The sequence below is a fragment of the Mauremys reevesii genome, linkage group 16 (genome assembly GCF_016161935.1).
Source record: "Mauremys reevesii isolate NIE-2019 linkage group 16, ASM1616193v1, whole genome shotgun sequence".
Lineage (NCBI taxonomy): Eukaryota > Metazoa > Chordata > Testudines > Geoemydidae > Mauremys > Mauremys reevesii.
In genome coordinates this window covers 26,930,625-26,954,172 of record NC_052638.1, presented here as the reverse complement: position 1 = coordinate 26,954,172, position 23,548 = coordinate 26,930,625, and the positions used below count along the sequence as shown (strand labels likewise).

Genomic DNA, 23,548 nt, shown 5'->3' with positions numbered 1-23,548 from the left:
GCTTCCTCTGCTGCTGTACCAGTCACAGGTGGCAAGCCACGGCGGGGCGCTCTGCCGGTCGCCGCGAGGACGGCAGGCAGGTTGCCTTCGGCAACATGCCTGCAGAGGGTCCGCTGGTCCCGCGGTTTCAGCGGACCTCCCGCAGGCTGCCGCTGAATCTGCAGGACCGGGGACCTCCCGCAGGCAAGCCGCCGAAGGCAACCTGCCTGCCATGCTTGGGGCGGCAAAATACCTAGAGCCTCCCCTGCCTGTAAGCAACTGTGCTATAAATATAAGTGGTATGGGGGCAGAGGTGTATTTGGAAGCACACCTTCTGTGTGGTGAACATATTACAAAATAAACCATGCTTTCTGGAAAGAGGGTACATATGTCTCTTTTTTGTATTGTACTGGTTGGTCTCTAGACAAAAAAATTGGCTATGTTTGATTAGTTGGTCTCTTAAACATTCATAATAATGAATGATTGGCTATACTTTTAGACAATAAAACAAAACATTTCAATAATTTCCCACTGCAAATTTCAATGAAATTGATACATCCCTGCAAAATGTTTTGATTTAGTTGAATCAGAATCTTCTAATGGAAAACTGTTCCATCAGAAAATTTTTGACTGTTATAGCTGCCAGTTTTTAAGCAAAACATCCAACTCAATTTGCCGCTTAATCTCTTTATAGGGTTAAATGATCCAGGCAGTCTACAGAATGTCACGCCTTCTTATACTGTAGTGTTTGAGTTTATAATCCAAGCAAATTCTTTCTTGACTGTCAAAGAAGGTGAAGCCATTATTTCAGAACAGCCACCAAGTTGCTACTGTTTAGTGATGTTAGTGTTCTTTAAAAGCAAATGATCCATGTCTGAAATTGTGTAAGATGTCAGATGTTACTGTTATGTAACCTTTGTGCTTTACTGACTATTTAAAGCAAGTAACTGGCCCCCTGACTACGGGTGCACCCTGCAAAATGTCGACTGGTGAGAAAACCTTGCTGCTGTCCCTGATTTTTGCAGCCTGGTTCACAACCCTTACAGTTAACGGTAAGATTTTAAAATATTTTACACTATTGCCTTTCCTGGGGGAACAGAACAATTGAAGTACGGTTTGTTGGGAGCAGCATGGCGTGTGTGTAGTTTTAACACAGGAGCTGGGCACTCATACATTGTTTGGAAGAAATTGGACAGTCTGAATAACAGAAGGGTCTTCACTGCTTTTCATTTTCCTGTTTTCAGGCATGTGCCTGTTTGTTGCAACTTTAGTTCTTATAGTGTCTGCATTACTCCCATGTGATTGTGAAGGACACTCTTTAGTGGAACAGGTACAGCTGCGTTAATATGCATTAACTAGTATCACTTGAACAGCAATAAAACTACTTATTTAGTGCTACAAACGTACACAGAGCCTTCTAAAGAGCGAGCTACATTTCCTTCCCAGAGAACCTGGACTTCAATTGCATCTGGATTATACCCCGGGCACTTTTTCAAAGGGCTCAGAAAGTTCTTTTCCGTTCACTTGTGCCAGAGGCAGGTGGCATGCGTGGAGCAGGAGGAACAATAACACAACCAGGGGCTCTCTGTACTGAAAGCCTGGTCTGATTGCAGGTTATGAAAGTCCACTCTGCACAACACCCTGCAACCATGTTAGCAATAGTAACTAGTGTAAGCAGTGCTGTGACTGAATTCCCACGAGTGGTTCTACTTGTAGTGCGAGCAGGCTCTTACTGAAGTTGTGTTGGAAATGAATCTGGCCCTATGTGCACAGTTTAAAGCAGAATTCTGTTTGGTCAGTGCAATACAGGATTGACATTTGCATTCTCTTAGTTTAGACTCATTTCAGGGTAAAAGACACCAGACCAGACTAACTTGCAGTGGCAGTACTTCCAGTTGCTGCCACTTTCCCACACATTAAAAATGCTTTCCCTGGCCCCGTGTTTAAATTGGGAGGGATTGCAAGGAGTGACAGGCTCTGAAAAAAAATCAAGCCAGATTGCGGAAGGGTGCACTGTAAGCACTGTTTTACCAAAGTGGCTGCTCCCAGATTATGATAGACCCCCCTGCCACCCTCACTTTTTTCAGATCGCTTTAACCACTGCCCTGGCTGCTTTTTACCCTTTTGTAAAAATTAAGATTTGTATTAGGGCTGCGTATCAAACCTGTGTAGTGAGACATTATGACATCCAGGGCATGCTGGGTGATTAATTCACTTTTGATATTACCAACCACTGACTACATTTTTCCCATTACACTGTATATAAAGCTGTCTGCCTCTGGAGATTAAATTTTCCATACTCAGTTTATGGATGGGTGAGTGCAATCAGATCCTGATCCATGTTCAGGCTCCTAGGTGCTATGGCAGTATAACTAACAAATAATAATAATAGTAAAATTCAGCCTCATTTCTTAGTTTTGATCATTACGGAATGTTCTCTAAACTGAATTATATAACTATATAACAGATCCTCAAATCCAATCCCTTCAATTTTGGAGTTCAGGGTGTGGCGTCAAATCCCTAGATGTAAATTCTCTCTGTGGATTTAGTTCCAGGTGGAATGTAAAACTGGACGAGTCCTATTTCCTGGATCCAACTAAAGTTCGTCCAAAGTGGCAGAAATCTTAAAAGAACAACTGATTTTGCAAATTTTAAACCATTTTGGGCTGACATCTCATTTGAACAACTTGTGATATTTCAATGCTGCTGAACCCAAACCCAAGCTCCATTTTGGTCTTTAACCCAAATCTCAACCTAAATTGAATATGGATGTAAACATTCCTGCCTTAGCCAAACTACTATCCAAAATAAAATTTTAAAAAACCTGCCTTAAAATGGAGTTAAGGCTGCTCAATTCCTTTCATTAAATACACAAACTTTAAAAATACACTAGCTAACAGGAAAACATAAAGGCAATTTCCTTGGGCATTCAGTTCTTATATCACCACCAGAAACACTGGATTCAGAGATGAGTGATTCTTTACAACCCATCTCATCAAATAATAGGATCTTCTGATCCCAAAGAACCAGACGCACAGGTCCATATATAACAGATCTTACCCAAAAATCACGCTATTGCCAATCCTTTTGTATCTAAAATCTAAAGGTTTATTTATAAATAAATAAATAGAAAGAAAGAAAGAAAGAAAGAAAGAAAGAAAGAAAGAAAGAAAGAAAGAAAGTTCAAACTGGTTAAAGGAATCAATTACATACAGTAATGGCAAAGTTCTTGGTTCAGGCTTGTAGCAGTGATGGAATAAACTGCTGGCTTAAGTCAAGTTTCTGGAGTACATCCAGTGGTGAGCTGGAGCAGATTCCCACAGGTTCTCAAGGACCAGTTGCTAAAATTAGACCTCCATGGAGAACGGGTCGTTAAAGGGCCAGAGGGTGGGCAAAGAACTCTGGTCCGTGGGCCGGACCATCCTGTTGCTCCCAGGATTCCCAGCTGGGGAGGCTGAGGCTCCCCTGGCCCTTCCCCCGCTTCCCCCCAGCTGCAGCTTGGCCAGCCACCTGCACCAGCTAGGCAGCTCAGCTGAGCTCTGGAGTTGTCCTGCTGCCACTTTTTGAATGGCCCAGCAAGGTGTGTGTGTGTGGGGGGGGGGGGCTGCTGCAAGCTCCAGGGCTGGCCAGAGGAGAGGGGAGGGGGCAAGTGGGGCAATTTGCCCAGGCCCTGCAGGGGCCTCCAGCCCCACGATGATCTCTCCCTGGCCCCTCCCTCGCTCCCCCCCCCTTTAAATCAGAACTTTTTATAGGGAACCGGTTGTTAAGATTTTGGCAGCTCATCACTGAGTACATCGACAGCTTGGATGGGTCATTCAGTCCATTGTTCAGAGCTTCAGTGTGTAGCAAGTTTCCTCCAGAGGTAAGAAGCAGGACTGAAGATGCAATGGAAGTGTTTCCAGGGCTTTTTATAGTTTTTGCCATGTGGAGGGCATTCCACTGTTTTTACTGTGGAAAATCACAGCAACAAGATGGAGTTTGGAGTTACACGGGAAAGTCACATGCCCAAGCATTTCGCCTAGTCACAGCAGGAAATTTCATTAAGTGTAGATAGGCATCTCCCAGGGTCATTGTCAGTTAAATGTTCTTTCGATGGGCCACTCAATTAGAATAGGCCCTCCAAGATGTGCTGGCTAATTACTAATTACTTTGTAGGCATTACCCCAGGAGCAAACATTTGAAATCCAAGTATAGAGCCAATACTTATAATTTCACTTACAAAAATGATACATGCATACAGATAGCATAATAACCAGCAAATCATAACCTTTTCATAGACACCTTACTAGACAACCTTTGTACAATATTTGCTGCAAATATATAACAGTGGTTGCAACAATGATCTATGATCATATTTTAGTCAGATAACGTCACACCCCCATCAGCCCAAAGCTGATAAAGAGGCACAAAGGATGCCCCGAGGAAGGGGTGAATGGGAGAGAGGGCCAGCACTTCACTTCTTGTCAAGATAATTAAAGAAACACTGTTGTTTTTTTTAAATAATAATAATGCAGTGTTGCCATTACATGGCAATCAACATGACTGCCAGGTTTTCCTTAATAATACTTCCATTTGTTAAAATAGCACAATGGTCATACTTTTGAAAGACATATAAGCAACTATTTTGCTACTGAGATCTTTAACACATAGCCAACAATTAATCAACATAATGATTTCTGTATTACACATGCCTTGAGGTCCAGTTTAATGTTAAAACCTTTCTACCTTACAGGCATACATTTATTATGCAACAAGTTGCCTCTAAGAACAACATATATTTTGATAATAAATGTTATCAAATATACAGACTAGGGTTGTCAATCTTCCAGGATTATCCTGAAATCTTGAGGAATTAAAGATTAATAGTTTATTAAAGTTTATGCCAAGTGATGAAACCTCCAAGAATACGTCCAACCAAAATTGGCAACCCTAATACAGAGCTCTTATAAGCATGGTTAGACTTAAAAGTTGATACAGTTTGGGGTTTTTTTTTACTTGCTCGTGAATATTTATTGAAATATTCTGTAGGAAATGTTTAAAAGAAATCAAAGGTACATGCATAAACATCTGAAGCACTTAGAAACTTGTCAGGCCATTTTGAACCTCTCTCAATATATAATCTGATTGTATGTATATGTTTCACAGGACAAAATGCTGCACCTCCAGAAGTGGTTACCAAATATGGGAAACTCCGAGGGCAGCAAATCAAAGTTGATGGAGCTGAGACATACGTAGATGTTTTCCTGGGAATTCCCTTTGCCAAGCCGCCTGTTGGACCTTTGAGATTTTCCCCACCAGCGCCAGCTGAGCCGTGGAAGGGTCTCAGAAATGCAACTACCTACCCACCCATGTAAGACAGTAACATGAACATCTGGATGGGTAGGAATGTGTAATATGGAGGAACACAATACTGACACTTATGGCAAAATAAATCTAGCAAAGTGAGCTCTGGTAGAACCATTTAAGTGGGGTCTGTTAATGCCTGTAGACTGTTAACTTAGGTGAGTTTTAACGGTACATCTCAGGCTATTTATTTGGCATTAGCAATGTACCACTCCCACTCTTCATCAATGATGTTCTCCCTTGGGGGGCTTTTGAATCTCCAATTAGTAATGTTTTTGAAACATATACCTCAGGAATAGAACTGAAAAGGAGCTAAGAAACGTTGGAGGGACTAAATCCAGTATTGGAGCATGAGCTTTCGTGGATGAATACCCACTTCGTCGGATGCAACCGACAAAGTGGGGATTCACCCACGAAAGCTCATGCTCCAATACGTCTGTTAGTCTATAAGGTGCCACAGGACTCTTTGCTGCTTTTACAGATCCAGACTAACACGGCTACCCCTCTGATAAATGCAGCATGAATCACATTCCCAGTGCTACATATATGACGTTGAGGGCAGTCTATTCTATTGCGGTTCTTATTCTGCCCTCGTCATTGTAGTGTCAACGTGCCTTCCAGTAGTGCATTAAGTGACATGATTAATATTTATAATATACTACATGATTTGGTATATAAGGTGCAAAAGAATCCAGCTGCATTTCCACTGAATGACAGCAACTGCAAGGAGGCTCTTATATGTCTTAGCTCCTGCCCATTTGCAGGCAGATTGCTGTGGTGTTTCGAAAAAGTCTGCAAGTAAGTGTGTTCTGCTGGAGGCTGTGGCCATTGTCTGTATGACTCCTTAATGCACTTTTGGCTGGCAGTCACAGGGAAGAAAATGCTTTTATGTTAAAAATGGAAAACAGTGATATGATTCTGTGTTTCCAAGAATCTGGAAACTTATCACAGGTGATTTGCTGTATTTATTGTGGATGGAGCATCTGATGGTTTTTGTTACTGTGATTCTGTTGAATATTATTGATATATTTTTAATTATTAAGGTGCCTACAGGACCTAGCGGCTGGGCAGCATCTATCGGATGCATTTACTAACAGAAAAGAAAAACTTCCTTTCCAAGTTTCCGAAGACTGTTTGTTCCTAAACGTGTACACGCCTGCCAGCTCAGACAAGGACATGTTACCTGTAAGCAACATTACTGCAAAATCGGTGCCATGAGTTCAGCCCTGGTGTAACTCCGTGGATGAAATTATACCTTAGTGTAAGTGGGCACAACTCCCATTAAGGGAGGTCAGTGCCTACACACTGCAGGGCTCCCGGGCTGGCTTTAGGCCGATTCGCCCAATTCCCTGGAATCTGGCCCTGAGCCTAAGAGGGCCCAGCGCCGGCACTTAAGAGGGCCCCACGCTGGCGCCTTTTTAATTTTTACTCACCCGACGGCACTCCGGGTCTTCGGTGGCATTTCGGCAGCAGGCCCTTCACTCACTCCGGCTCTTCGGCGATGGGTCCTTGAGTGCCGCCGAAGACCTGGAGCGAGTGAAGGACCCACTGCCGAAGTGCCACCGAAAACCCAGTGCACTGCCAGGTGAGTACGAATCGGGACCCCACTTGCTAAAGCCAGCCCTGCAGGGCTCAATTTAATTCCATAAGAGACACTTCACAGCACTTTACTGCTGTATGCAAACTTGCAGGTGTAGTTTTAGGGGCTGCTTTTGAAAATTGGACCAATCTATCTAGTTGCATGTTCATATTTTTAAAACATTTGTTGAGACTTATAACATAAAAACCCTCTAATATTTTATAATTAACTATTTACTGAAATGTTAAATAAGTGTGTATGTGACACACTTTTCCTTCACAAAACTCTGAAAAGAGAGAAACAAAGTAAATAGTAAAAATGTGCCCTGTCATAACTTGATGACTTGAAGGCACCTGCCTCAGTTTGGTGGTTTCTTATTTTATTTCCCATTTTCTGTTACTCAGAATTATTTTCCACATTTCATGAACATCTATTTTATTCTTCATGCCATTCTGTATATTTCATAGATGGGAGTTTTCTTAGATCTGAGATCCAAAGAGCCTGATATATCATGCCAGTTTCTAGGGGTACATGCTAAGAAAAACCTTATTGTCCTTTGAAAATAGAATCTCTGTTAGTGCATGAAGTACTCTGCAAGGATACTTGGAATTGAAGAAACAGGGGTAACTATTCCCTTTCTTTTTCTTTCCTTTTCCTGCTCCCTTCTTCTCTATCTCTTACCCCAATTAAAAATAAAAAACCTAAACTCCCTACAATTTGTAACCAACAAATCTGGGCCAATCTTTTCCCATATCTCTCTGCTTGCAAGTTCTATTCCCATCCCCTACCCTTTGTCTGTTTGTATCTTTAGATTTAAGCCCTACAAAACAGCATAATAACAATATAAATATTTAATAAAATAATAATTTCTCTTTAAAACTGAGATGCACAGACTCAAAAAAGTCTTACCACTTTTTTTACTATACTATCAAGCAGCTGAGCGAGCAAGAATTGTTGTGTTGTGCAATAGCACAAAATAGTACTTTATCACAGCAAAAGTAGCAACCCTCTGGTTTGAATTTTACACCTGAAGTAATAACAGGGTATTACAGATGTAGGTGACTAACTCTTCCTGCTTTTTTCAGGTCATGGTATGGATCCATGGAGGTGGATTAGTGATTGGTGCAGCTTCAACATATGATGGGTCAGCACTATCAGCCTTTGAAAATGTGGTGGTTGTGACAATTCAGTACAGACTGGGGATCCTTGGATATTTTAGGTAAGACATTGTGCCCTAAACGCACACAGGATAATGTTCCCATTGGTTGAGTCTGAAAAAGACAAGCATATGTCAATCTAGTATAAAGTGTCTTAACTCACAAGCCATAACAAATTAACTCATCCTTCTGTGGGGAAACCTGAGTGAAAACCTAATGCCACCTAACCAATAAGCTGTTTAAGGAATTCTGCTGCATATAGGCAGAAGCCTAAAAGAGAAAGGACTATACGTTTTTGTTTCTTACTTATATTTGTTTTATCGTTAATTTGAGTTGGCCATAACCAAAACCCTGGACCTAAGTGCCCTGAAATTGTGGGAAAGTTCAGATCCATAGCCTGGCTAAGCATTACCTGAACTTTGGGAAGGTTTGGGTGTGAACTAGCACTTCAGCCTATTCATGTTTTTTTACACAATAGGATTGATTTGGGTACCAAAGATCAAGGATACAAATAAATTACCTGCAAATAACCTCTCCCATAGACAAGGAAAACAAGTATAGGATAACACCAGTGCATCCAAATAAATATTGGAGAACAGATATATTTACCTGGAACCAAAACCACCATGATGCCCTTCTGTAGGGCTTCAGACAGTGGGTTGTACATTAAAGGAAAAAAGACCAGAAAGCCACAATAGGACAGGATCATTATAAAGATGTCATCCACACAGCAGAAATTCCAAAGATATTTAGTGATTGATCGCACATCCATCTCTCCTTAAGTCACATGCTTACTTCTCCTTTAACACAGTGCCCATTCTTCTTTTCCACATTTTACACCTGCATCCCAAGTTTGTGAAATTTACCAGTAAGCATACTAATAACCCTCTGAAAACTACCATTTTTCAATTATATCTTGAACACAGTTATAATCTGATCTCTTTGATTATCTGCTTTATTTTTATACTCTAATTCAGGTGAGGCTGAAGAAAATATCAGCCCTTCTTTCAGAGGAGAGGAAAATCTGACCTGAAAAAATATCATCTTGTAGGAGTTTGGGTTAATTCTTTGGCAGGTTTATCTAATCTATTTTTGTACTATGCGCTGATGTATTCAAGCCTCAGTTCAACAGGGTGTTTAAGCTTGTGCCTAACTTTAAACCCATGAGTAGTCCCACCAACTTCATTACTTCTTTGCTGAATTGGGGCATTAGGGCTATTGTCATTTATTCCGTGCTCATCACTATAGTATCTGAGCACGAAAAGCCATTGTCATTATCTATAGCGCAACTGGAGGTGTGATTGCAGCAGCTCAGGTAGACATACCTGCATTAGCTTTATTTTAGCTAGCACAGCTAAGCAGTGAAGACAAGGTGACATGGAACCCAGCTGTACAAGCCCCTTCTTGGAATCTTGGGCTCATACTTGTGCTGCTAACCTACATCAGGGTCATGCTGTGTCTTCACTGCTCTTTTTAGCTAGATTTGATAGCTAGATTAAAGCTAATGCAGGTATCACTGTAAGAGCTGCAATCACACCACTGACAGCAGCGTAGACATACCCTTGGATTGTGCTTCACTAGTGTCTAGGGCTAAGAGTGCTATTTAGATAACTGATGCTAGTCCTGACCTGAGTTTTTCAGAGTTTTCTCACTTGTTTTCTGTCACTGCCAAGGGCTCCATTTTCAGGTGTTTGCTCCATTACCAGTTTTGATACAATCCTTGGATATATTTTATATAAAACAATGTATGTTATAAAACTTCAGGCTATCTACTTCCCTTTATATTCTCTTGCTTTCAGCTCTGGTGATGAACATGCTCGTGGAAACTGGGGTTATTTGGATCAAGTGGCAGCTCTCCAGTGGATTCAAGAAAATATTGAACATTTTGGAGGAGATCCAGGATCTGTCACTATATTTGGAGAGTCTGCAGGAGGAGTCAGCGTTTCTGCCCTTGTAGGTTTTATAGTGATCGCTAATGAGTTTTTAAAAACACCCCTATATTTTTATTGGGAGTTTGCGAGCAAAAAGTCAGGGAGATAACGACAGGATTGAGTATTATTGGAGACCGAAGCAGCTGGGAACTGTGGTACATCAACCTTCTCTGAGGGGAGAGTTTGATATTAAAGAATTTTCTAATTAATGAAACTCTTCTTTTCATACAATCACCTATTTGTTTTAGGAGTCCAAGTGTTGATTTCTCTTTAAAATAATTCAGTACTCAAATTAATTAAACAGCTGTGCTAGGGAACAAAATTGTGGTCAGAGAGAGTAAAATTCACCAAGATGTAAAAATTCCAAGTTAGTGCCTCTGCCCCACTTAAGATCTGCACTAAGGGTCACTTGCACATACAGTCACCCAATCTGGGTGAGCAGCCATGGTAACAGATAGACATTTATTTGGGGTGCATTGCTTACCCCCCCTTTTTTATTTTATCTCAGCATATTTGGAATCAAGAGGATAATCATCTGCACCAGGCTGTGAGAGTTTAGAAGTAAATCAGCCCTTGAGTCTACAGAGCATTTGACATAGTTTAATAATATTTGCTTTAAAAAGTGAAATAATGGTGTTAAAACATAATTTGTGACACTGCAGTTTGTGATTCAGTGGTCAAAATAGATTGTTTGTGCTCTCCCTCTTTTCCTGCTTTTCAGGTCTTATCTCCTCTGGCAAAGGGCTTGTTCCATAAGGCCATCTCAGAGAGTGGAGTTACATTCAAGGTGTTGTTTACTGCTCATCCTGGAGCACAAGCTAATGTAGGTTCTTGGTAATATCGAGACTGTATTTGTAGAAGCTGGGACCTGACTTGCGCCTGTAAAAATGTACAGTAACTGTAGACATTTTTGTGTGGAAATAAGAAAACTGTGCATACTTGATATTTTAATATTCAAATACCCATTTATATGTGCATTTATCCTATTGGCATGTTCAAACCCACAGATGCACATGTACGCACATATTTTTGGCTTAGTCTTACTCCCACTTTTTTAAAAAAATGGCACCCAGCATCCCATTGTAAAGGAAGGTAGTGTGGTTTTGTGATTAGAGTACAGCAGGGGTAGTCAATAGGCAGACCGCGGGCCAAATCTGCACCTCCAGGTGCTTTTGAACAGACCGCAAAATCTTTTAATTTATTTATTATCATTATTGCTATTAATTTTGTTTTATTTTCTCTGGAGTCTGGACCTTGACTATACCTTAACCAAGAAATTTGGACCTTGTCAAAAAATAATTGATTACCTCTGTATTACAGGACTGGCCAATGGGAAACCTGAGTTCTATTCCCAGTTGTGCCATTTAACTGGTTGTTAAAAAGGGAGCGGATAATACTTACCTACCTGACAGCAGTGGCGCTAGTTTTGGGAACGGATGAATGTCCCCTTCTCACCAAATTTTGCATTTACTCAAAGTTCCATAGACCAGAGCTGGGAGGGAGCATGGCCTGACTAAGCACTAGACCTGTACCAAATCAGTACGGCTGCTCCCAGAACAGTTAGGAGTGGTTCTCCGGATGCCTGGTCGTAACACCACTGAAATTAGACTTGATCGCCCCTCTGTAAAGATGACGGGGCAGCCAGGCCAAATTTCAGTGGGTGGCATTGCAACCTGGCATGCTGGGTTGCCGTGCCATTTAAATTTGGCTTGGCTGCCCCTCCATCCAGATGGAGGGGTGGCTGGGCCAAATGGTGTTGCAGCCCAGAACACAAGGAGTCTGCTCCTCTACAGCACAGCGTGGGAGAGTCCACTGAGAAAGACAGCACTCATGCACTGTGCGGATGAGAGAGAGGGGAAACTCCCCAGCTGAGGGAGTGCCTTGGTCCCTGTGGAAGGTGTGGGGACTGGAATGGGGTCACTGCTGGGAAGGGAGGAACAGGGAGCAGAACTGGAATTCGCCCTACCCCCAAGAAACATGTGCCTCCTCAACTGCCTGACAGATATGTGTGAGGCTTAGTTGATTGATGTCTGTGAAGTTATTTGACTTCCTCATGTGGAAGACCCTGTAAAAATGCAAAATATTGTTATTACATCCTGCAACAATCAAATTAGAAAGAGTTTACAGCAAAATTGGAACTGAACTTATTGGAGGCAGAAATGTCTTAGAGAATATGTCACCTTATACAATTAGTATCCAATACTGGAACCAATGAAATCTCTAGTTTGTAGACACCTGAGTTTTTGGAGGATTCCACTAGGCCAGTTTGAGGTGCTCTGGGACTGGCCACTTAGGGACTTCCCTGGGTTCCCTCCCAGCTAGCTGCCCATAGCTCCGCTGCCCCTGGCTCAGCTGACACCACTGCTGAGCAACAAGTGTGACCTCTAGCTGCAAAATGTGAGAAAAGCTAATGTAGTTTACTAAGCACGCGACTGACTTATACATTGTGATCCTGGCTCTGATACACACCCTCCATGTCTTGCTCAAGTCATTTAACCTCTGTGCCTTTGTTTTGCCATCTTCCTACCTGGGAGGAGTTTTGTGATGATGAGTTAATGTTTGTAAAGCTCTAAGAAAGTAAATTAAACCAGCAAGTGCACAGAGCTGTATGATTTATTTGCAGCATCATCCCTAGAAAAGCATTTGAAACATACGAAGTCCAGAATGTACAGCTGAGCTCTCTGTCTCTTACAGTAAAGAAAAATCCCAGACCCACCCAAAACTTAACATGTACACAGCGCACTGAAGGGATAAAGTGCTATCTAAGAGCTAAATATTGTTGTTGTTATTCTCCATACAGAGCTACTAAAAGTGACTTTTTTTTTTATTGATTGCAGAAAATTGCTAAGGTATCTGGCTGCCAATCAACCAGCTCTGCTGCAATGGTTCATTGTCTGAGGAAAAAGACAGAGGAAGAAATGATGGAAATAACGCTGAAGATGGTAGGTGTGTGGTGACTGTTCATCTTTTACTGCAGCCAAGCAGGATTTCAACCTTGGGTCCAAGAGTGTGCTTATTTTCCCTTTCTGCTTGCATCAGAGGAGGAATTAATGACACTAGATCATAAGTGCTTTGGGGCAGGGAACCACGCATATGCATTTGCATTGCCTGGCACAATGGAGCCCTGACTGTGAGTGAGGTCTCCGAGTGCTACCTTGTTATAAACCATACCTAATAACTTGGGTTATTGCCCTTGGAAAGAAAATGAGTAAAAGGAGATAGGACAGACATTTATAAAGTGACGAGTGACAGAGAGGACAGTGGGCCATTTGTGTTTACCTTCACTGATAACCAGAGCACGAGTGCACTCGCTATTAAAAGTAACAAATGTAACAGATAAAAAGCAGTGTTATTACATGGTGCATATTAATTAAACCACAGAGCCAAATACAGTATCTTAATAAGCTTCTAATGAAGATTAGACTTGTCTGACTAAAGGTACATTTTCTGTCATGGCTGTTGTCAGAATCAAGGCCTCTGTGATTTTTTCACAACTTTTGACATTTGAGGTTTTTGCCATGTGGTGGAGATGACAATAAACAACTAACCTCATTTCCCTGAGAACCTTAGGAGTCATCACGTTAAAGCCTGCCTACCACGGGAAGTGGGAGCTCTAGTGGTTGTTGTGCTGGGGAAAGGTGTCAGACTCTACGATTTCTGTAATGGGGCACATGTGAGATGCACCAGGGCAGCACTATTGTCCCTGCAGCTGTGGTAGAGACAGTCATGGAAGCAGTCCAAAGAGTGGTTCTTTCCTTGACTGAACTGGCAGGAACTGGGATGGCAGTTTCAAATAGTTTTGGGATGGGATTTTCAAATCACCCTATGGGAGTTCAATGTCAAACTCCTAGTAAACTTGGGTACTGTTGGACTCCTTTAAAAACCCCAATCCTAGCTATCAGTTAAATGTTACTGCATGGCTTTAAAAAATTGTATTGCAAAACAAAGACCATTTGGCTATAAATAACATGACCGGGGCATTTTTCTCTACATTCATGACCTTAGATTTTGTTTTACCATGACCACGCTATTTTTTTATATAATTTGTGATGCTAAACGACTAGCCCCTACTTAGAGTATAGTAAGAGTAGCATCTGAAATTAGAATGAAAAATATAAAAACGTCGAGGCCTGCCTATCCTTATTCTTCAGCTGATCAGGACTGAACTGCCACCTCCCACATAACGTAGCATAATTGCATAGGATGCTTTATTAGTGATATTCACCTTCCTCTCATGTATTGCACTTTCCTCTAATGTATTGAATTCTCACAGAAGGTCAGAAGAGGGACCACTGATCTATTCTTCTTTGGCAGTTCCTAAGTTCCTAGAGCAGGGGTAGGCAACCTATGGCATGCGTGCTGAAGGCGCACGCGAGCTGATTTCCAGTGGCACTCACACTGACCGCTTAGCCCCCGCTGGCCACTGGTCCAGGGGGCTAAGCATTTTATTTGAATTTTAAATGAAGCTTCTTAAACATTTTAAAAACAGTATTTACTTTACTCAATTTTTATTAAATACTCAACAGTATTTACCGACTCAAGGAAGTTGAAAGAACCGTCGGTAAAGGCACAGTTCATACTGGAGCTCTCGAAAAAGTTTCAACTTCTAAATGATTTGCGAACTGGTAATATAAACACTATTTGTGACAACGTTGAGAAGGTATATGCGGAGGCCAGCAAGACAGTGCTTGGCTATAAGAGAAGAGAGCGGAAAGTATGGATTTCAGATCATACATACAAACTCATTGAGGAGAGGAAGATAGCAAAATTACGTATGCTGACTGGAAGTGGTGAACAACAGAAAGCTGCGAATGAAGAATACAGGGAGAAAAACAAGGCTGTGAAGAGAAGTGTTCGAAAAGATAAAAGGGATTATATTACCAGTCTGTCAAGAGAGGCACAGTCAGCAGCTGTGCGGGGCGACACAAGAACTGTGTATAGAATCACGAGGACTTTGACAGGAGGGTTCAGCAATAGCTCAACAGCGGTTAGAGGAAAGGATGGGAGAATATTGATAGAAGAGAAAGAACAAATTAATCGATGGGCAGAGCATTTTAGAGAGACTCTAAATAGACCAAATCCTGAAGAGGTAGTTGAAATAGAGGAAACGAGTTTTCAGATGGAGGTAGAACAAGAGCCTATCACAGAGTGAGAGATAGAAGAGGCCATTAGACAGACAAAAGAAAATAGGGCACCAGGCGAAGATAGAATAACCGCAGAAATGCTAAAAGCCGACCTGAATATGAGTGCCGGGATTCTAGAGGAGCTATTCAACAAGGCATGGGAAGAAGAGAAAGTACCTGAAGCATGGAAGAAATGTATCATTGTGAAATTACCAAAGAAGGGTGATTTGTCTTTGTGTGATAATTGGAGAGGTATAAACCTGTTATCAGTGCTCGGGAAGGTTTTCTGCAGAGTCCTGTTCCAGAGAATAAGACAAGCAGTAGAAGAGATCCTGAGGGAAGAACAAACAGGATTTAGGAGTGGGAGAGGATGCGTTAATCAGATATTTGTATTACGTATGATAATGGAACAATCCCTTGAATGGAACTCACCACTGTTCATTAACTACCTTGATTTCGAGAAGGTATTTGATAGCGTCCACCATCCATCTCTCTGGAATATCCTAAAAACATATGGATTCCCTCCGAAAGTTATTAACATCCTCAAAGATATGTATGCCGATAATAAGTGTTGTGTTCGCCATGAAGGACAGCGGAGCGAGTGGTTCCATGTGAGAACGGGAGTTAGACAAGGATGTGTTATTTCACCCATCCTATTTCTTGTGGTTATAGACTGGGTGATGCGGAAAGCCACCAAAGATAGGCCAAGAGGGATCGCATGGAGACCCTCTGGTCATATTGAAGATTGTGACTTTGTGGATGACATCGCCCTGATTTCAAGCTCTCAGATGGACCTTCAAGAGAAGACTGATAGAGTAGGTAGAGCAGCAAGGTGCGTGGGACTTAATATCCACGCCGGTAAGAGCAAAACAATGAAAGTAAAAACAGCCAGCTCGACGAAGACAGTAGTATGTGACGTAGAACTGGAGAAGGTGAACGATTTTAAATATCTTGGTAGTTACATATCGGCTGATAGTAATATTCAGAAGGAGATATCTACCAGAATCGGTCTTGCAGCAACTGCATTCTATAGACTTCAGAACATTTGGAGGTCGGTCATCTTGCAAATGAAAACCAAGGTAAGATCTACAGGTCGAACGTCCACTCTGTGTTGCTTTATGCGGCGGAAACATGGAGGACCAACAAGAAGATAGAAAGTCGGCTTCGGGGTTTTGAAGGAAGGTGTCTTAGGCGAATTCTTAACATACACTGGCCGCAGCGTATCACCAATGTTGAAGTGAGCCGATTAACGGGCATTAACAACATAGTGGATGAAGCCAAACAATGAAGATGGAGATGGTTGGGGCATGTGTTGAGAATGGGTGCTGATAGACACCCTCATATTACCCTACGATGGACACCACAAGGAAGAAGGAGGAGAGGCAGACCATTGGGGACGTGGCGAAGGACCATTGAAGAGGAAATGAAAGGCATGGGAATGAAGTGGGATGAAATTTGCTGCCTCGCTCAAGAACGAAATGAATGGAGGAGAATGGTTGACGCCTTATGCTCCACTGGGAGTGAATAAGAGGAAGAAGAAGAAGAAGAATTTACTTTACATATAATAGTTTAGTTATATGTTATAGACTTATAGAAAGAGACCTTCTAAAAACATTAAAATGTATTAAATGCACATGAAACCTTAAATTAGAGTGAATAAATGAAGACTCGGCACATCACTCCTGAAAGGCTGCCAACCCCTGTCCTAAGGTAACCCTGCTTGTTGTTAAGCAGACGCAGACATAGGGAAAAGACAGGTGGAAATGGTGAAGATGATTGGTGACACTGTAGCTCGTGTCTGCAATGAGACTGCAACTTTTACTGAAATAAAATAAACAAAATGCATGCTGTAACATTAGAAAAAGTGGCAACCATCACACAACTCATCCTTTTCTTCTCTTCCTTGCCTTTTGCAGGAATTCTCAACACTAAAGTTAAATGCTGCATCATCTGGAGACTCTGAAAAGGTGACACATTTTTCATTTCCTGTTTGGGCTTTGAACTGTTTGTGTTCTGTCACGAACCCATTTTCAAGAGGGAGATGGAATCACAGCAAGAATGTACCAAAACTCACAATTTCCCAAGGAGAACAAACACAAAAAATGCAGGCTTGAGAATTCAAGCAAATGAGAAAATGTCCAAGAGGAAAATGGCCCATTTTTTCACAGCTCCCAGTGCCACCATGGTCATCAGCCAAATGTATCCACTGGGACTGGCGTGCAGGAAGTAAGCAACGCATATTTGGGGATCTTACTAAGGATTAATCAAAACTGCACAAAGTATAGAACATCTGACATTTTTGTTTTCTGCAGAATTGCAGTTTATTGCCCCACTTACATGGTTTACCACATTAGCTTACTGAACTGTTTTCCAATGCCCCAACATAAGTTAATTCTGCCCTTACTTACACATAAGCATGCCCAGTAGTGGGGTGACCAGCTGTCCTGTTTTTAAAGGGACAGTCCTGTTTTTAAGCCCTCCTGCAGGTGTCCCAACTTTTTCTTAAAAAAGGACAAATTGTCCCATATTTTCTATCTCCCCTGCATCACTACTGGTGGGTCCTGCTGCTGGCCAAATCCCTACTTGCCAGTCGCCCGCCTACCAGCAGTGATTGGGGACAGGTCCAGTGGCCGATGATGGGGGTGGGTGTGCAAGGCTGGTGCAAAGATGCAGTGCGCTCCCTCGGCTGGTCCATCAGCGCAGTCCCTGCTGCATGCAGACTCTCAGCCAGCAGGGCTCTGCCCCCCGACCCATTTCCGGCCGTCTCTGGCTGCGCACTGCAGTGGCTGGTGAGTGCAGGAAGGCACCAGGTAGCAGCCAGTTATGCGTTGCCCATCCATCAGCCCTTTACGTGCTCCCCCTCTTGCTGTCCTCTCCCTGCTTTGCCCCTTCGCCCCACCCAGTCCCGCTGCTCCTCCATATCCCTCCCGGTGGGATGCATCCCACTCCCAGCCCTGTGCGGAGAACCAGCCACTGGTCAGAACACCTGCAGGCTCCAAGGCAGCCCCCGGGACATGGGCTTAGCATCCTCTTCACACCCCAGCTCTGGGTCCTGCCTCCAGGGAGTGTGGGACTGCTCCATCCCCTAGGCACCCTCCCCTGCTGAGCCACCTCTATGGCCAGGTTCGCTGAAGTCCCTGCAGTCAGGTTCCTTAGGCCCTGGTGCACAATGTATCTTTAGGGCTTAACCCATTCCTGCCTGCACTGTAGCCAGGGAGCCAGGAGGCACCTGGGTTATGTCAGTGGCCAGCAGCAGTCTGGCAGTGTTAGCTACCTTTTTACGCTGTGCAGGCAGAAAGGGACAAGCTGCTTCCAGCCGGGGGGGTGGGGGGGGGACAGGGCGGGGGGAGTGCCGAAGAGATTAACTATGCAAAGACATGCCAGGTCACCCCTTCCCCCCACTCCTCCTTCCCTGCGGCTGGAAGCAGCTCCTGTCCCTTCCCTCCTGCACAGTGCCAAAAAGCTGCTGCTGGCCACGTTCTGGTGTAAGTGCTGGCAGAAATCAGGGGGGGGTGGGATGTGACCATGTGTGCCCCCTCAGCATGTTGCCTCGGGAAGACACAGTGCCAGGTACCAGGAGAGGAGTCTCCTGGAGGCCCATCCTGGAGGCCCAGCCAGGCATGGAGGGCGGAGAGCACCAGGCAGGGAGGGTCTGGTCGGTTGGTCGATCACCCCTGCTGTGTGAGAGAGGTGTACGGGAGTGTGTGTGTGTCACCTCTCCCTCTGTGTGTGTGTGTGGGGGGGGTAGGGGTGTGTGTGTGTCACCCCTCCCTGTGTGAACCCTAATGGCTTAAAGATAAGAAGGCAAATAAAAAGAATCCAACTACGCAGTGTTTCTTTTTAATGGAGGCTCAGTCAACTTGACGTTAATTTGAATGTTTGTACTGATAGTTCTGATTGATTGTCGTTGAACTCGCTTGAATACAAGTCATTTTACCAGGTGTCCCATATTCAGCATAGGGAAATATGAGCACCCTACCCAGCAGGGTTGTAATGGTCTAAGCAAGGATGGAATTTGACTGACTTATCTATGTGCCAAGAGCATTTGACATACAAAGGGCAGAACACACATTGTTAAGCCAGATAGAAAATCTGCAGGAGAAACTCGGAACATGACTTGAAATGTGTATTCATCTTACACTTTCACTAATAACACATGAGCTCACCTGGGCACTTGTTTAGCCGTGGTTGAGGTCTGCAGTGGGAATCTTGAAATATCTTCTACAGGCAAAAGTAACTTATAAATAACAAAGGAATTTTTTTCCTTCTGCAGTCCCTATTCATCTCTGCAGTTTTGGATGGTGTATTTTTTCCTAAGAGCCCTGAGGAGCTACTGGCTGAAAAAGCAATCAATGCAGTCCCATATATAATAGGAGTAAATAAGCAGGAATTTGGATGGATAATTCCTAATGTAAGTGATTGTAATAGCTTTAGTTATAGCCCAGTCTGTTAACTCTTTTGAAATATAGGAATTCATGGGCAATGTCATGTTCTTTTTACTGTGCAGATGTTCAAATATCCTGCTTTCACTGAAGGGTTGGACAAAGAAACAGTAACTTCACTGCTACTGGCCTCAGAGTTCTTTACAGTAAGAGACTATTTCAAATTAATTCACATATGATGGGTATAGTCCTAGGTGAGATCTCCCTCCCCAACTTTCAATACAGTGTGCAAGAATATTTTACACAATACTGCTTTATTGCTGGGCTAGGACTTTCATCTTGGGAAGAGGTGTATATCATGGGGGAAGGGAGAGAATTCATTCGGAGCTAAAACTTCTGAACAGAGGGAGACATACTGCTGACTGAAATGTGCCAAACAGACAGAAGGGGAAGTGACGCACAATCCTGCTCCCTCTTGAGATTAGACATCCCACAAAATCTGCTATAACCTATGCTTTTCTTCCCCCGCCCCTCCTCCTGCAGGAGGTGGAGTCCCATTCTTTAACAGGGGTTCGATGCGCAGCATGGCTCCTGCAGGTATTGCATTGTCATGGGGCTGCAGGGAGTTGGGAGGGCCAGGCAGCAGCGCAGAGGTGAGGGACTTGAAGAGGGAGTATAACTCCAGTTTATCTCTGAGGTCCACCTACATCCATCAGAGATTTGGGGGTTTCAAATTCTTGGCCTCTGACAGAAAGAAGAGGGAGTAAACCTTGGTTCCCTTCCCCAGTGGGAGAAATCTGTGGAAACTCATGAAATTTCTGCTCACCTGTATAGGTTATTCCCATGTGGAGGGGAATAGGTCCCTATTGAGTATCATGAACATCAAAAGTTCAAAAATCATGGGATCAGCCCAAAATCATCAGATTGTTTTAAAGAGAACATAGTAATTTTTGGTCTGTCTTTAGTTTTTTGAAGTTCCCAGTGTGTGTGGCAGATACCATGTTGCCAACTCTCCCAAATGCATACAGTGAGGTGATTCTAGCCCCTTCTGACAGAGCTCTCGCTGCTGCCCAATGGCACAGAACTTCCAGCTTCTCTCCAAATCTCACTCTTCTAATTAATTAATTCTGTGGTCCGCCCCACCCCAGCCCCACAGGTACCCATCCCCCAGCCCAGCCGTTAATTTACTTACTTCCCTCCCCCTCCCTACATCCACCCCCAGCTGCTCAGCACACTTCTTCTCCTTCTGTAGCTTCTGTGGGTTCTTTATCCACTTTCCCTCTTCTTAGGCCTGTGTTGCAGCCAGGGAGGAAGAGGAGAGAGACAGGAGCACAATTTTTTTTATAATTGCTCATCTTAATTAATTAGCCTCTTAGAGTTGGTAGGGCAACTCCCACCTTTTCATGTTCTCTGTATGTGTATATATATCTCCTTACTATATGTTCCATTCTATGCATCCGATGAAGTGAGCTGTAGCCTGCGAAAGCTTATGCTCAAAAATATTTGTTAGTCTCTAAGGTGCCACAAGTATTCCTGTTCTTTTTACTAGAGCTAATGTCACTACTTCTGTTTGTTCATCAGCATTACTGATTGATAACACTTGTGTGGATGTTAATATAGAGGTCTCTGCCCCCTCCTGCAAACCTCTTCCTTCCAAAGATAGCATGAGTTGGCAACCTCACAATTTCTAACTCAGAGTTTTGAGTACTTCCCAGACCCCCCCATGATGTGGGATTTTCTATGGAAGGAGGTAACGTGGTCCAGTGTACATAGGATTAGCTAGTGACAAGAACAAATGGATATAAACTGGACACTAGGAAGTTTAGACTTGAAATTAGATGAAGGTTTCTAACCATTAGAGGAGTGAAGTTCTGGAGCAGCCTTCCAAGGGGAGTAGTGGAGGCAAAAAAAAAATCTGGCTTCAAGACTAAGCTTGATAAGGTTATGGAGGGGATGGTATGATGGGATAGCCTAATTTTGGCAATTAATTTGGCAATTGATCTTTGATTATTAGCAGGTAAATATGGCCAGTGGTCTATGATGAGATGTTAGATAGGGTGGGATCTGAGTTACTGCAGAGAATTCTTTCCTGGGTGCTGGCTGGTGAGTCTTGCCCACATGCTCAGGGTTTAGCTGATCGCCATATTTGGGGTCGGGAAGGAATTTTCCTGCAGGGCAGATTGGCAGAGGCCCTGGAGGTTTTTCGCCTTCCTCTGCAGCGTGGGGCACGGGTCTCTTGCTGGAGGACTCTCTGCACCTTGAGGTCTTTAAGCCATGATTTGAGGACTTCAATAACTCAGACATAGATCAGGGGTTTGTTACAGGAGTGAGTGGGTGAGATTCTGTGGCCTGCATTGTGACCTTAAAGTCTATGACTGCTGAAGGGTTCTAGGGATAATGAAGCTTGCTAAATGTTGCAGTTGTTTCCAATAAATATCATCATTATAACAAGTATCTTTATTGTTCATTCTAGCATGTTCCTGCTGAGTTCACTTATCTATTAACTGATGAATATCTAAGCAATATAGAGGAGCCTACCCAGCTACGAGATAGGCTTTTTGAATTGATGGGAGATGTAATCTTTGTTTTGCCATCCATTCAAACAGCTAGATATCACAGAGGTAAGTTACCAGTTAAGTACATATTTTTTTTAAAAGGTTAAATTCCATCCTACCAATATTCTTGTTCAAAGCCTGACCAGGAAGTAGGTTCCTGTCTATATTCCTGTGTCTGTAATGGATCATCTCAACAGCTTTTCAGCCCCAATCTCCTGCTGTCATAAAACTTTATTTAGAAAAATGCATGACCATGGCTCTGTCTTTCATGGCTCCTGAAAAAACCATGTTACCATGAAATCCAGGAGAGCTGAACACACGGTAGAAGAAATGGTCCCTTACAGGAAAGCTAGAGCTGCAGGTTTAGGGGGTTGAGCCCCATTCTTGTTTGCAGGGAAGGAGCAGGCACATACCTCCTGCAATAGGTATGACAGAGTAAAAGCCCATGGAAGTGAATACTCTTCATGTTCCTGCTCTTCATGTTGTCCTAAGGGACAATCAAGTGCATAGTTTAGTATCAGATGAACTTCTGAACTTTTTCTATTGGCACCAGCTCTATGACTCTCTGGGGGCTCATTGTGCTGCAGATGACTATTGTCCATTAATCTTTGGTAATGTATGTTTGCATCTGAATTCCAGTTAGTATTAATAATCAAATAAATAATCAATAAAATGGCTATCATTTTGCCAGCATCTTATCAAAGTAGCTCTTGATTAAAATGTATTGTTCTGTGTGGACTATATTTTTACTACTGGAATTCTTCTTAACTTTGTTTTCTATTAGATTCGGGCAACCCCGTCTACGTTTATGATTTTCATCATCGATCAAGTTCATATGAAGGTGTTAGACCAGGCTTCGTAAAAGCGGATCACGGCGATGAAATTGGCTATGTTTTTGGAAAGCCCTTCTTAGCCGGTGATGTCTCCATGCTTGCTAAAGAATTCTTATTAAAGCATCATTATTGTGACACGTGGAACTGGTGTCTAATAATGTTGTGAATACTGAAATGTAACAGTTGTATGAACACTGTATGTGTCTGGGTCAGTGAGGTGAAATTATTGTATATTGGGTTATTGGAATTTTCTGTATGGCTGCATTGATCAAATTTATATTGGGGGTTGTGGAATGTTAACTATAAGCCTATAATGCTCAAATTTATAGGGGTCAATCTGTGGATGAAGGCAGCACAATGGCTTCCCAAATAAGAACACCCAAGCACATACTTGAAAGACAACGGGGCAAGTTGTTAGCTTCTAGGACTCTGTTCAGTCTCAAAACAAATTGAAAACCTGGTTTTGCCAGAGCTGAAAGTTACCAGATCAAAGGGCTATAAACAGTTCAAAGGTGACTTGATTCCTTTGAAAGATGATAAAAACTGTGCTGTAAATTCAGGAGTGAGCTCTGACAAGGAAACAAGCTTACGTAGAGTTAGGCTCTGCTGAAAGAACTAGTCCTACCAGGGTCCTAGTGTGAAAAGCAGTTTGGTACCTTGTAAACT

General features: G+C 42.8%; 1 protein-coding gene and 1 long non-coding RNA gene across 3 annotated transcripts in view; one reads left to right on the top strand and one right to left on the bottom strand.

Annotated features, from left to right (window-relative positions):
* The first annotated feature begins 773 nt into the window (after positions 1 to 773).
* The window catches only part of LOC120384309 (fatty acyl-CoA hydrolase precursor, medium chain-like), a 24,187-nt gene continuing 1,412 nt past the window's right edge, over positions 774 to 23,548 (top strand). Inside the window, exons 1-12 of one of the 2 annotated variants that reach the window (XM_039502802.1) lie at positions 774 to 1,031; positions 5,125 to 5,329; positions 6,366 to 6,507; positions 7,987 to 8,120; positions 9,858 to 10,011; positions 10,711 to 10,812; positions 12,827 to 12,931; positions 17,029 to 17,079; positions 19,386 to 19,523; positions 19,620 to 19,700; positions 21,968 to 22,115; positions 22,834 to 22,965. In XM_039502802.1, coding sequence (XP_039358736.1) covers positions 959 to 1,031; positions 5,125 to 5,329; positions 6,366 to 6,507; positions 7,987 to 8,120; positions 9,858 to 10,011; positions 10,711 to 10,812; positions 12,827 to 12,931; positions 17,029 to 17,079; positions 19,386 to 19,523; positions 19,620 to 19,700; positions 21,968 to 22,115; positions 22,834 to 22,965 — 1,465 coding nt within the window. In that variant the 5' untranslated portion in view covers positions 774 to 958. The remainder of the gene's footprint in view (positions 1,032 to 5,124; positions 5,330 to 6,365; positions 6,508 to 7,986; positions 8,121 to 9,857; positions 10,012 to 10,710; positions 10,813 to 12,826; positions 12,932 to 17,028; positions 17,080 to 19,385; positions 19,524 to 19,619; positions 19,701 to 21,967; positions 22,116 to 22,833; positions 22,966 to 23,548) is intronic. The other variant, XM_039502803.1, reaches the window with a different exon arrangement.
* LOC120384311 overlaps positions 10,548 to 23,548 on the bottom strand; it is an 18,341-nt gene continuing 5,340 nt past the window's right edge. The window contains exons 2-3 of the long non-coding RNA XR_005588746.1: positions 11,956 to 12,054; positions 10,548 to 10,868 (exon numbers count right to left, since the gene is read on the bottom strand). This is a non-coding gene — a long non-coding RNA (uncharacterized LOC120384311). The remainder of the gene's footprint in view (positions 10,869 to 11,955; positions 12,055 to 23,548) is intronic.